Source organism: Trachypithecus francoisi, unplaced genomic scaffold (assembly GCF_009764315.1).
Source record: "Trachypithecus francoisi isolate TF-2019V2 unplaced genomic scaffold, Tfra_2.0 Lachesis_group18, whole genome shotgun sequence".
NCBI lineage: Eukaryota > Metazoa > Chordata > Mammalia > Primates > Cercopithecidae > Trachypithecus > Trachypithecus francoisi.
The window spans coordinates 15,746,569-15,760,956 of record NW_022681463.1 but is presented as its reverse complement, the minus strand read 5'-3'; the positions used below and the strand labels follow the sequence as shown (position 1 = coordinate 15,760,956).

The 14,388-nt window shown below is 40.7% G+C and overlaps 1 protein-coding gene across 1 annotated transcript in view; it reads left to right on the top strand.

The window, feature by feature from the left end:
* TM9SF2 (transmembrane 9 superfamily member 2) overlaps positions 1–14,388 on the top strand; it is a 74,873-nt gene that overhangs the window by 33,348 nt on the left and 27,137 nt on the right. The window contains exons 5-8 of the mRNA XM_033177360.1: positions 9,355–9,484; positions 10,791–10,915; positions 12,473–12,584; positions 13,715–13,794. Coding sequence (XP_033033251.1) covers positions 9,355–9,484; positions 10,791–10,915; positions 12,473–12,584; positions 13,715–13,794 — 447 coding nt within the window. The remainder of the gene's footprint in view (positions 1–9,354; positions 9,485–10,790; positions 10,916–12,472; positions 12,585–13,714; positions 13,795–14,388) is intronic.

The window sequence follows — 14,388 nt, the reverse complement described above, 5'->3', positions numbered from 1 at the left end:
ATTTTTGACTAATTTGTGATGCAGTTAACAAAGATTTCATTATAATGCCAAGATGCTTAATAACAAGAATAGATAAAATAGGCCGGGCGCGGTGGCTCAAGCCTGTAATCCCAGCACTTTGGGAGGCCGAGACGGGTGGATCACGAGGTCAGGAGATCGAGACCAACCTGGCTAACACAGTGAAACCCCGTCTCTACTAAAAAATACAAAAAACTAGCCGGGCGAGGTGGCAGGCGCCTGTAGTCCCAGCTGCTCGGGAGGCTGAAGCAGGAGAATGGCGTGAACCCGGGAGGTGGAGCTTGCAGTGAGTCAAGATCCGGCCACTGCACTCCAGCCTGGGCGACAGAGCGAGACTCCGTCTCAAAAAACAAAAAACAAACAAACAAAAAAGAATAGATAAAATAGTGTACCAATTAAGAAAGCATTAGTAAAATTTACTGAACGATTTGTAATCAGTGTATCAATGGCAAACTTAAACTATTCTGCTTTAAAAAATTAACTTGGGAAAGTGCTGGTAAATAATGATTTTGCAGTTGAATCAGAAAAGTTGATGATTTTAAGTGTAACACTTAAATCAGTTCAGTATACATTTGGAAAATGTTGATTCACATTGATTAATTTATTGAAACCATTATTTGAGTATATTATGTCCATGACCTATTTCAGAAAGATTTTACTGTATAACTTGATTTTAAGCATAGACAGTAGAGTTGACACATAAAATTTATGTACCCATGGAAATTTATAGTATTCTGTTATGGAGTTTGATTGTGAATGTAGCACATTTTATTTTATACTTTGCACTAAGACATGTTGGGGAGAGCATAATCGTTTTCTAAATCATAAAGCAATATATGCCAATGAAAAAACACAAGCAGTGCAAGAAAATATTAAGTAAAAGTAAGTCTTCTGTCACCCCCATTTTCATTTCTCTTCTACAGAACTAACACTATTATTTCTCATGTGTGTTTCTAATTTCCTATGCATGTGGAGGTATAGAAACGGGTGTGTCCTTTTTACAATAATGCAACTAAAATATTATTGTACACATTATTCTGCAACTTGCTCATTTAAGAAAATATTATGGACTTTTTTGAGGTCAGGTAACCTTGTAAATCTATAACCTCCTCCGTCTTTTTTCATAATTTTGCAATTCACTGCATGAATCAATCATAATTTCTCCCTCATGACATTGGAACCGTGCTCTAGTTTATTATTCTCACTATAAAGAACAGTTAATAGTTTCTTATATAAGTTGAAGAATACTTTTAATTTTTTTAATTTTTTTTGTTGTTGTTGAGACAGAATCTCGCTCTGTTGCCCAGGCTGGAGTGCAGTGGCACAATCTTGGCTCACTGCAACCTCAGCCTCCTGGGTTCAAGTGATTCTCCTGTCTCAGCGTCCTGAGTAGCTAGGACTACAGGCGTCTGCCACCACGCCTGGCTAAGTTTTGTATTTTTAGTAGAGATGGGGTTTTACTATGTTGGCCAGGCTGCTCTCGAACTCCTGACCTCTTGATCTACCCACTGTGGCCTCCCAAAGTGCTGGGATTACAGGCACGAGCCACCACTCCTGGCCATGCTTTTTAATTCTTACTTGGGGCTTTAGAACATATTTTAAAGATCTTTTTGGCTTACTCTGTCAGTAGCTGCTAAGCTACTTCATGATTCCTGAAACTATTGCTTTGATACCAGCACCAGCCACTTAAAACTTTCTTCAGCTGTGCTCTTTGTGGTTTGTGGTTATACTTCTTGCCTGAGTTTCCAAATCTTGATGACATTTTATTTATAAAAGTATAATTAACTAGTTCAGAGTACTTACCATTTTTTAGTATCAGCGAACCACTGAACTATGGCTTATTGAATTATAAAGGGGTCTTGAAAACACTTTAGTGAGTTCCAGTCCCAGATCCCACCAAGTTAGCAAAGGAGAGTGATGTGCTGTTTTCAGAAATTCAGAATCCTATTGAATAGTATTAATGTACTCATGTTAAAACTACATAGAAATGCCAACTCGTGGACTGCCTTCTTTGGGTCCCCTCCCTTTGTATGGGAGCTCTGTTTTCACTCTTAAATCTTGCAACTGCACTCTCTTCTGGTCCCTGTTTGTTACGGCTCAAGCTGAGCTTTTGCTCACCGTCCACCACTGCTGTTTGCCGCCGTTGCAGACCTGCCGCTGACTTCCATCCCTCCGGATCCGGCAGGGTGTCTGCTGTGCTCCTGATTCAGCAAGGCGCCCATTGCAGCTCCCGATCGGGCTAAAGGCTTACCATTGTTCCTGCACGGCTAAGTGCCCGGGTTCGTCCTAATGGAGCTGAACACTAGTCACTGGGTTCCACGGTTCTCATCTGTGACCCCCGGCTTCTAATAGAGCTATAACATTCAGAATAGATATCCATTCCTTGGAATCTGTGAGGCCAAGAACCCCAGGTCAGAGAACATGAGGTTTGCCACCATCTTGGGAGCTCTGGGAGCGAGGACCCTCTGCTAACATTTGGCGATCATGAAGGGACCTCCAAAGCGATGGGAAACCTTCTCCCCAAGACAAAAATGCCCCTAAGATGTATTCTGGATAATTGGGACCAATTTGACCCTCAGACGCTAAGAAAGAAATGACATGTTCTTCTGCAATACCTCCTGGCCACGATCTCCTCTTCAAGGGGGAGAAACCTGGCCTCCCGAGGGAAGTATAAATTATAACACCATCTTACAGCTAGACCTCTTTTGTAGAAAAGAAGGCAAATGGAGTGAAGTGCCATATGTACAAAGTTTCTTTTCACTAAGAGACAACTCGCAATTTTGTAAAAAGTGTGATTTATGCCCGACAGGAAGCCCTCAGACTCTACCTCCCTACCCCGGCGCCCTGCCCAACTCCTTCCCCAACTAATAAGGACCCCCCCTTCAACCCAAACAATCCAAAAGGAGATATAGACAATGAACCAGAGAGTGCAAATATTCCCCGATGATGCCCCCTCCAAGCAGTGGGAGGAGGAGAATTCGGCCCAGCCAGAGTGCATACACCTTTTTCTCTCTCAGATTTAAAGCAAATTAAAATAGACCTAGGTAAATTCTCAGATAACTCTGATGGCTATATTGATGTTTTACAAGAGTTAGGACAATCCTTTGGTCTGACTTGGAGAGATACTATGTTACTGCTAAATCAGACATTAACCCTAAATGAGAGAACTGCTGCCATAACTGCAGCCTGAGAGTTTGGCGAGCTCTGGTATCTCAGAGGTAGGATGACAACAGAGGAAAGAGAATAAATTCCCCACAGGCCAGCAGGCAGTTCCCAGTATAGACCCTCAATGGGACACAGAATCAGAACATGGAGATTGGTGCCGCAGACATTTGCTAACTTGTGTGCTGGAAGGACTAAGGAAAACTGCGAAGAAGCCTATAAATTATTCAGTGATATCCACTATAAAACAGGGAAAGGAAGAAAATTCTACCGCCTTTCTGGAGAGATTAAGGGAGGCTTTGAGAAAGCATACCTCTCTGTCACCTGACTCTGTTGTAGGTCAACTAATCTTAAAGGATAAGTTTATCACTCAGTCAGCTGCAGACATTAGAAAAAAAACTTCAAGTCCACCTTAGGCCCAGAGCAAAACTTAGAAACCCTACTGAACTTGGCAACCTCGGTTTTTTATAATAGAGATCAGGAGGAGCAGACGGAACGGGACAAAGGAGATAAGAAAGAGGCCACCACTTTAGCCATGGCCCTCAGGCAAGCAGACTTTGGAGGCTCTGGAATAGGGAAACGCTGGGCAAATCGAATGCCTAATAGCAGTGAGGTCTACAAGGACACTTTAAAAAACATTGTTCAAATAGAAATAAGCTGCCACCTCATCCATGCCCCTTATGTCAAGGAAATCACTGCAAGGCCCACTGCCCCAGGGGACGAACATCCTCTGAGTCAGAAGCTGCTGACCAGCAGGACTGAAGGTGCCCAGGGCAAGCGCCAGCCCATGCCATCACCCTCACAGAGCCCCGGGTATGCTTGACCATTGAGGGCCAGGAGGTTAACTGTCTCCTGGACACTGGCGCGGCCTTTTTAGTCTTACTCTCCTGTCCTGGACAGCTGTCCTCCAGATCTGTCACTATCTGAGGGATCTTAGGACAGCCAGTCACTAGATGCTTCTCCCAGCCACTGAGTTGTGACTGGGGAACTTTAACTCTTTTCACATGCTTTTCTAATTATGCCTGAAAGCCTCACTCCCTTCTTAGGGAGAGACATTCTAGCAAAAGCAGGGGCCATTATACCCCTGAACATAGGAGAAGGAACACCCGTTTGTTGTCCCCTGCTTGAGGAAGGAATTGATTCTGAAGTCTGGGCAACAGAAGGACAATATGGACCAGCAAAGAATGCCCGTCCTGTTCAAATTAAACTAAAGGATTCCACCTCCTTTCCCTACCAAAGGCAGTACTCCCTTATACCTGAGGCCCAACAAGTACTCCAAAAAAAATTGTTAAGGACCTAAAAGCCCAAGGCCTAGTAAAACCATTCAATAACCCCTGCAATACTCCAATTTTAGGAGTACAGAAACCCAACAGACAGTGGAGGTTAGTGCAAGATCTCAGGATTATCAATGAGGCCCTGGTCCCTCTATACCCAGCTGTACCTAACCCTTATACTCTGCTTTCGTGAATACCAGAGGAAGCAGAGTGGCTTACAGTCGTGGACCTTAAGAATGCCTTTTTCTGCATCCCTGTACATCCTGCCTCTCAATTCTTGTTTGCCTTTGAAAATCCTTTGAACCCAACATCTCAACTCACCTGGACTGTCTTACCCCAAAGGTTCAGGGATAGCCCCCATCTATTTGGCCAGGCATTAGCCCAAGACTTGAGCCAGTTCTCACACCTGGACACTCTTGTCCTTTGGTATGTGGCTGATTTACTTTTAGCCACCCGTTCAGAAACTTTGTGCCATCAAGCCACCCAAGCGCTCTTAAATGTCCTCGCCACTTGTGGCTACAAGGTTTCCAAACCAGAGGCTCAGCTCTGGTCACAGCAGGTTAAATACTTAGGGCTAAAATTATCCAAAGGCACCAGGGCCCTCCGTGAGGAATGTATCCAGCCCATACTGGCTTATCCTAATCCCAAAACCCTAAAGGAACTAAGAGGGCTCCTTGGCATAACAGGCTTCTGCCAAATATGGATTCCCAGGTATGGCAAAATAGCCAGGCCATTATATACACTAGTTAAGGAAATTCAGAAAGCCAATACCCATTTAGTAAGATGGACACCTGAAGCAGAAGCGGCTTTCCAGGCCCTAAAGAAGGCCCTAACCCAAGCCCCAGTGTTAAACTTGCCAGCGGGGCAAGACTTTTCTTTATATGCCACAGAAAAAAACAGGAATAGCTCTAGGAGTCCTTACACAGATCTGAGGGATGAGCTTGCAACCCGTGGCCTACCCAAGTAAGGAAATTGATGTAGTGGCAAAAGGTTGGCCTCATTGTTTACGGGTAGTGGCGGCAGTAGCGGTGAAGCAGTTAAAGTAATACAAGGAAGAGATCTTACTGTGTGGACAGCTCATGATGTGAACAGCATTCTTACTGCTACAGGAGACTTGTGGTGTCAGACAACCATTTACTTAAATATCAGGCTCCATTACTTGAAGGGCCAGTGCTGTGACTGCACTTAGGCAACTCTTAACCCAGCCACATTTCTTCCAGACAATGAAGAAAAGATAGAACATAACTGTCAACAAATAATTGCTCAAACCTATGCCACTCGAGGGAACCTTCCAGAGGTTCCCTTGACTGATCCCAACCTCAACTTGTATATTAATGGAAGTTCCTTTGTAGAAAAAGGACTTCAAAAAGGGGGATAGGCAGTGGTCAGTGATCATGGAATACTTGAAAGTAATCCCCTCACTCCAGGAACTAACGCTCAGCTGGCAGAACTAATAGCCCTCACTCGGGTAGTAGAATTAGGAGAAGGAAAACGGGTAAATATATATACAGACTCTAAGTATGCTTGCCCTGCCCTCCATGTCCATGCAGCAATATGGAAAGAAAGGGAATTTCTAACTTCCGAGGGAACACCTATCAAACATGAGGAAGCCATTAGGAGATTATTATTGGTGGCACAGAAACCTAAAGAGATAGCAGTCTTTCACTGCCGGGGTCATCAGAAAGGAAAGGAAAGGGAAATAGAAGGGAACCGCCAAGCAGATATTGAAGCAGAAAGAGCCACAAGATGGGACCCTCCATTAGAAATGCTTATAGAAAGACCCCTAGTGTGGGGTCATCCCCTCCGAGAAGCCAAGTCCCTGTACTCAGCAGAAGAAACAGAATGGGGAACCTCATGAGGACATGGTTCCCTCCCCTCAGGATGGCTAGCCACCGAAGAAGGAAAAATACTTTTGCCTGCAGCTAAACGAAGGAAATTACTTAAAACCCTTCACCAAACCTTTCACTTAGGCATTTATAGCACCCATCAGATGATCAAATTATTCTTTACTGGACGAGGGCTTTTCAAAACTGTCAAGCAGATAGTCAGGGCCTGTGAATTGTGCCAAAGAAATAATCCCCTGCACTGCAGGCCATACGTTTCAATCCCTGTATCTTTAACCTCCTTGTTAAGTTTGTCTCTTCCAGAATCGAAGTGGTAAAACTACAAATGGTGCTTCAAAGGTAGCCCCAGATGCAGTCCATGACTAAGATCTACCACGGACCCCTGGACCAGCCTGCTAGCCCATGCTCCGATGTTAATGACATCGAAGGCACCCCTCCTGAGGAAATCTCAACTGCACAACCACTACTACGCCCCAATTCAGCAGGAAGCAGTTAGAGCGGTCGTCGGCCAACCTCCCCAACAGCACTTGGGTTTTCCTGTTAAGTGGGGGACTGAGAGACAGACTAGCTGGATTTCCTAGGCCAACTAAGAATCCCTAAGCCTAGCTGGGAAGGTGACTGCATCCACCTTTAAACACGGGACTTGCAACTTAGCTCACACCCGACCAATCAGGTAGTAAAGAGAGCTCACTAAAATGCTAATTAGGCAAAAACAGGAGGTAAAGAAATAGCCAATCATCTGTCGCCTGAGAGCACAGCGAGAGGGACAGTGATGGGGATATAAACCCAGGCATTTGAGCCGGCACCGGCTACCCTCTTTGGGTCCCCTCCCTTTGTATGGGAGCTCTGTCTTCACTCTATTAAATCTTGCAACTGCAAAAAAAAAAAAAAAAGAAATGCCAACTTGTTAAATGCCAAGTTTATTTGCTTTGGGCTGTAATTTTCTGAGTGCATTGTGACAATATGGGTTATTCTGATTAGAAACTTTTGGAATTAATTTATTGGAAAAGCAAGTTATTACTAAATGAAGTTTGATTGGTAGAACTGTTTCAGATGGGGTCCTTGGAGGGCAGACTTGGAAGTAAAGGAAAGGAGTTCTTCATGATAAAAAGTTGGGAGTCATTCAGCCTTTATCCTTGCGAGTCTTCTTCCCATTATTCAGTCTGTCAGATAGGAAATAAGAGTTTTAATTTTTTTGATATTATAAATTTAAATAAATACTACTCATTCACTTAAGAAGACAGTAATTGAAAATCATATTCTTTGGCTGGACATGGTGGCTCACACCTGTAATCCCAGCACTTTGGGAGACCAGGGTAGGAGGACCACTTGAGCCCAGGAGTTCGAGACCAACCCTGGCAACATAGTGAAACCCCAGCTCTACAAAAAAATTTTAAAAATTAGCCAGGTATGATGGCATGCACTTGTAGTCCCAGTACATGCACTTGTACTCGGGAGGCAGAGATGGGAGGATCACTTGAGCCTGGGAGGTTGAGGCTGCAGAGAGCCATGATCATGCTCCTGCACTCCAGCCTGGGTGACAGAGCAAGACCCTGTCTTGGGGGAAAAAAAAAGATATTCTTTAAGTTTTCTTAAATTTATTTCAAAGGGATTTTTTTTTAATGCTTCCTATTACCAGAAAAAGCTATTATGTCAAGTTATTATATAAATGATACATTTAGGATGTTAGCTTTTATAAAACCTAAATTGCCCCTTAATTTCTCATTTTGTAGCTAGCACTATAATTTTTATGTAGTACATTCCCTCCAATATGGTAGCATGAAGATACTATATATTGCTAGTATATATTCATTAATTGAACTTCATCTCTATCTAAAAAATTAAAGCAATTAACCAATTCTTTAAGCTTCCAGAAAATCTGAATTATTTATTTTATATAACGATGCATTTATACTTCTAATATTTTATAGTCTTTTCATTGGAACTACTAGCCTGCTGATTATTATAATAAGCAGTTTAATAGCATAGGTGATTCTAAAATTTTGTAAACTGGGTACTACTAAATTGCATTTAAAGGTGACGAGACATGTTTTATTAGGTCATTAAGGTACACCTTGGGTGAATATAGAATCATAATTTTACTTCCTAAGGCACACATTAATTAACAAATAAAACATGCCCTGGAGTGTCGTCTTATGACTGTAATATAGCTGCTATATTTTGAGTAGTTTTTTTATTTGTATCCCGCAGTATCCTCTGGGCACAGGGGGCCACATGCTCGGACTATAATGTAGTTATACGGTGCTACAGAACTTTATTTTCTGCTTTTATCATTTAAGTCCTTTTTCATTATAGAACTTGAAAGATTGGGTTCACTAGCTTTGTAGCAGTATTTCTTTTAGAAATAACTTGGATTTATAGTTTTCACAGAATTTTTTTGTATAACTTTCACTTTTCTTCCTGGCCCTTTAGTTTCATATTTCCCTGTATCTTGCAATTGTATTCCTTTTTTATTGAATTACCTGAGTAATAAGAGACATTTCCTTCTCTACTGTTTAATAAGCTGTTCCTGAGGAACTAGGTATATTGCTTTGTGTACCTATTTAGAGCTGTGAGTGTTCTGCTAAAGGTAAATTACAGTGAAGTGTCTAAATAGTACTGTTGAATTAGCAATTACAATAAATTAGTTTATAAAACTCTTTCCTATGTACCATTATCCTTTCAAAAAAGCTATAAAGGTTGGGTTTTTTTTTGCTTTTTTTTTTTTGTTTTGTTTTTTTCCCCGGCTAGTCAGATGAAGCAGTGTGAGTAGAGAAGGAGCAAAGAAATCTATACCTGGTTGTGATCAGTTAGTTGTAAACACCACTGCACTCGGACCAGCCTGTAGTTTTTTCCATCACTGCAGTGTATCAGATAGTGGCATATTGTTATTGCTTATGAAATAGCGCATTTCATTAACATTCTGTGTGGTTTTTGGAATCTTAAGGCATTTACACATTTAAATTTTACGAAGTGATGACACTGATTTGGGCAGTAATTCTTAGTCTCATGTTTGGTGGGTTCTTTTCTAACTTAACTCTTCTTTCCGTGTGTAGGATTGTGGATAATATGCCTGTAACATGGTGTTACGATGTTGAAGATGGTCAGAGGTTCTGTAATCCTGGATTTCCTATCGGCTGTTACATTACAGATAAAGGCCATGCAAAAGATGCCTGTGTTATTAATGTAAGTTCGTGATAAACTCTGCTGCTTTTTTAGAACATGGCTTTTGACAGAATTCAGTCTTTACCTGGACAAAAATTGTTATATTCGTTTAATGAGTACAGTTCAGATGTTCTGAAGTACAACTACTTCAATCTTAAACTTACAGCAGATTAATAATGTGTAAGTTGAGCCTTAGAATTGGAATAATTCAGATTCAGTTCAGCGTTTACTGAGAGTGTCTGTTGTATGTTAAGTGCTATGGTAAGGTCTAGAACTTTGTTCTAACTCTCATAAATCTTATATATTAAAAAATGTACATAGTAGAGTGTCAAAAAAGACTTGATTATAAGTTAACTAGATTTGTATTGCTGAAGTCAGATATTATACCCTTTTTAAGACCTATTTGTCTTTGAGGTCATTCTTTTATATTTAAAAATAGATTAATCAAATAGAGACATTACTATAGAAGGTAATTAGAACTATGTGGGGATATATGTTAAAATAAATTTTGTGTAATCAGATCAACCTGATTTAAATCTCTTAATGGATCAGATCCAGTGGAAGTTAGCATGAGCTTAATCATGAAACTGATTATATCAGTTAGTGCTTTTGTGTTGTGCACTCACAAAAGACCAGAGATACTTGAGTGAATTTAGGTTATGAGTTTAGTCCAAACTTACAAGCTTCCAGGCAGGAAAAGTGTTTAAATGTATAAGCTTTAGTGTGCTCGTAATATTTTAAATTTTATTTTGTTTCATTTTAAATGAAAGGCTAGAAAATACTAGATTAGTGTTCTTTTGAATTGGTACTTACTAAATTTTCTGTTAAAAAAACTGTAAGGGCCGGGCGCGGTGGCTCAAGCCTGTAATCCCAGCACTTTGGGAGGCCGAGACGGGCGGATCACGAGGTCAGGAGATCGAGACCATCCTGGCTAACACGGTGAAACCCCGTCTCTACTAAAAATACAAAAACTAGCCGGGCGAGGTGGCGGGCGCCTGTAGTCCCAGCTACTCGGGAGGCTGAGGCAGGAGAATGGCGTAAACCCGGGAGGCGGAGCTTGCAGTGAGCTGAGATCCGGCCACTGCACTCCAGCGCGGGCGACAGAGCGAGACTCCGCCTCAAAAAAAAAAAAAACTGTAAGAAGCAGATACCTTCCCCAATTAATTTTTGGCTTAAAAAGAGTTTAAGTATAAAATTGAAACATATTAATATGAAAGGATTAAAATTCCATTCAAACTTAAATTTTCTTGTTGTAGCCCATTTTAAAGTTTTATGTTTTGACTCTTATGTAGTTTTCTACCTTTAACTTTTAAGTTCTGTTTCGCAGTCAGAATTCCATGAAAGAGATACATTTTACATCTTCAACCATGTTGACATCAAAATATACTATCATGTTGTTGAAACTGGGTCCATGGGAGCAAGATTAGTGGCTGCTAAACTTGAACCCAAAAGGTAATTATATTAATGGTAAAAAGTAAACAAGTATAAGTGAAATTTAGACCCAAAGTATAAGTATTTGGGGCCCAATTACTCCTAAATATTCTGGCATTTCAGGATTGATTTGGCATGATTTGTTACTGAGTTATGGGTTGTCCAGAGAAACCGTACCAGTAGTTCTTTTCCTGTCATGACAAGCGGTCAAGCCAAGGTGCCTTTGTGTTTTGTTTTCGGTCAGGAGGTTTTGACAGCTTTTCCATGTGTCAGTGGGGAAGGAGAAGTTGAGTGGTTGGGATAGTGTTCCCCTTCATAGTGGAAAGAACACTGCCTCAGATACCTGCAGCTTTCCTCTGGTCAGAGGCCCGAATGAGTGGACACGTACTGTGATTTCTCAAGCCCCTATGCAGTGTTAGATGCCAGTATGAAATACTAGCCATTGAAAGACAGCTCTTCAACTGGTTTGTTATTTTTTATCAGAAACGTACGTATCAGTTATTTATGAGATCTTTCTTTTAAGTATTTCATTTTTTTCATTACTTTTTCTGCCATTGAATTAGCCTTTTTCTCATGCACTGGTGGTAAAGAAATACATGTCATAATAAGATGGCAGTTAAACTCCATCAGTATATATTTTCTTAATAAGATTATTTAGCCAGGCACAGTGGCTCACACCTGTAATCTCAACACTTTGGGGAAGCCAAAGCAGGAGGATCACTTGAGGTCAGGAGTTTAAGAACAGGCTAGGCAACACAGTGAGACCCTGTCTCTACCGAAAATAAATTAGCTGGGCATGGTGGCCCGTGCATGTAGGAGGCTGAAGTGGGAGGATCACTTGAGCCCAGGAGTTCAAGACCAGCCTGGGCAACATAGTGAGACCCTGTCTCTACAGAAAATTAAAAAATTAGCTGGGCACTGTGGCCCATGCCTGTAGGAGGCTGAAGTAGGAGGATCACTTGAACCCAGGAGTTTAAAGCTGCAATGAGCCGAGATCACACCACTGCACACCAGCCTGGGTAACAGAGCAAGACCTTGTCTCAAAAAAAAAAAAAAAAAAAAAAAAGGCCAGGCATGGTGGCTCATGCTGTAATCCCAGCACTTTGAGAGGCTAAGGCAGGAGGATTGCTTGAGCCCAGGAGTTCAAGACCAGCCTGGACAACATAGCAAGACCTTGTCTCTACAAAAAATGAAAAAGTAGCTGGGCATGGGGCGTGGTGGCACACACCTGTAGTCCCATCTACTTGGGAGACTGAGGTGGGAGGATCACTTGAGCCCAGGAGTTTGAGGCTGCATTGCACTGTGATGGCACCACCGCACTCAGGCCTGGGTAAGAGAGCAAGACCCTGTCCCCCCCCCCAAAAAAAAAAAAATTATTTAAATGCTCTCCAAAAGTATGTTTATAATTTTGTACACATATTTATATGAAGTAGATATTTATGCTATTAAATATGACATGAGCAATTTCACCTTTGTCAGCAGCATTTTAAAATACGTACAAAATCTCTAACCTTTCTTTACCTCATTTAAAAAAAATTGTACTTTATCAGCATCTTGCCAAAATGTTTCTTCCCACAGCTTCAAACATACCCATGAAGATAAACCAGACTGCTCAGGGCCCCCCATGGACATAAGTAACAAGGCTTCTGGGGAGATAAAAATTGCCTATACTTACTCTGTTAGCTTCAAGGTAAGTCTGTTGTTATCTTTAGTATAATTCTGAAACTGATTTTAAATTTGTACTACTTAAACTAATTAAAATGTTACTGTTTATGCTTGTCAAATAAAGAAGCTATGAATGAGCTGATTTTTAGGATAGTTTGTCAGTGTACCAACCAACATAATCACTCTTGAAAGTAAGTCTTAGTTTAAATGAGAATATAGAGGAAGTTGGAGACTTGAGCCTGATTTAGTGTTAAGCATAAGAGATACATATAAGACAGAAGTCAAAAATAGGCATGGAGGATGGGATGGAAACGCCAGAGATATATTCAGAAACCATTTGGGAAATCAGCACCATACTTTAAAGGATTTAAATATGAACTTTAAATGGAGAGCTTCCGATTGGTAGATCGTCTTAGAAAATTGAAGGGAGTGTTTCCATTAACGAAGTTTCTTAAAATGCAAATTCATTTTTATGAGAATCTTAGTATTCTACTTCTATTTTTTCACCATTTTTAAAATCAGGATTTAAGTATGAACTTTAAATGAAGAATTTCCAATTGAGAAATTGTCTTAGAAAATTGAAGGGAGTATTTTTATTAACAAAGTTTCTTAAAATGCAGGTTTACTTAGGCAGTATTCCACCTCTATTTTTAAAAACTTTTGGCAATCCAATATAGTTGTGATGTTTAATATCCCCGTATAATGTTTCATTTTGCACACCTGGCGCAGTAAAAACAGTATATATTTCTGGATATTAAGAGCTCAGTGTGCCTGGGATGGCTGGTCTGATTAGCTTCCCCTGGCATAAAGAGGAGAATAATTATTCCATTCCATTCCATTATTTTCTTAGAAAAAATACATATAGCTCTAAATGTAGGCATCTAAACATCTAGTTATAATTTAAAGCAATACTTTTAGTGGGTATTACTAGGAATTCTTTTTTTTTTTTTTTTTTGGCTGCATAATCTTACTCTCATTTCCCCTAGACTTTAGTAAATCTGAAACCCTCTGAATCTCAGGACTAACCAAAGTTATGATAATTTAGAAATTGTAGTTGTTGACTCAATGGAAGGGCAAGCTTTGAATGGGGTTTTTTCTGTTCTTAATGTGTTGTCAGCAGATGTTTACTTAAAGAGATTTTTTAATCTCCTCTAGGAAGATGATAAGATCAGATGGGCATCTAGATGGGACTATATTCTGGAGTCTATGCCTCATACCCACATTCAGTGGTTTAGGTAAGAGTACAGAGTTGGCCTGCTTTTGCTTTCTACTTTTCTACCCTCTGTCCCTTTGAACATCTCATTTACTCTCAAATCCTCTACTTTATTCAAAAGTCTGGCCTTGGGTTCAAATCCTGGCTCTCAGCCACTGATTGTGAGTCACGGCAGGTCCCTTAATTTCTCAGCGTCTGTTTCTTTATCTAGAAATACCCACCTCATGGGATTGTTGTGAGGATTAAAGGACATAATGGGACAGAGCGTTTGAGGACATTGCCTGGCACATGAAGAGTGTTCAGAAGCAGAAGCTGCTGCTGTTGCTATGACTTTGTGATTATCCCCTTCAGACATGATTCAAAACTTATCTAGAAAGCTGTTCATGTTGCCATAACCCTCCTTTTCCTATTGCTGTCTGATCTTTTTGACACTCACTAATTTACTGAGTAAAGTTGTTCTTCAGTAAATTTCTTAAGGGCACAAGCCAGCCCTTTGTTGTGGCAGTGATTTGGGCACAGGAGTTATTTCATAATATTGACTATGTACCAAAAAATTCTAGTTCAAAACAGACTATGAAATGGTATTATGATAAGTATATAATGTTATTTATCTACT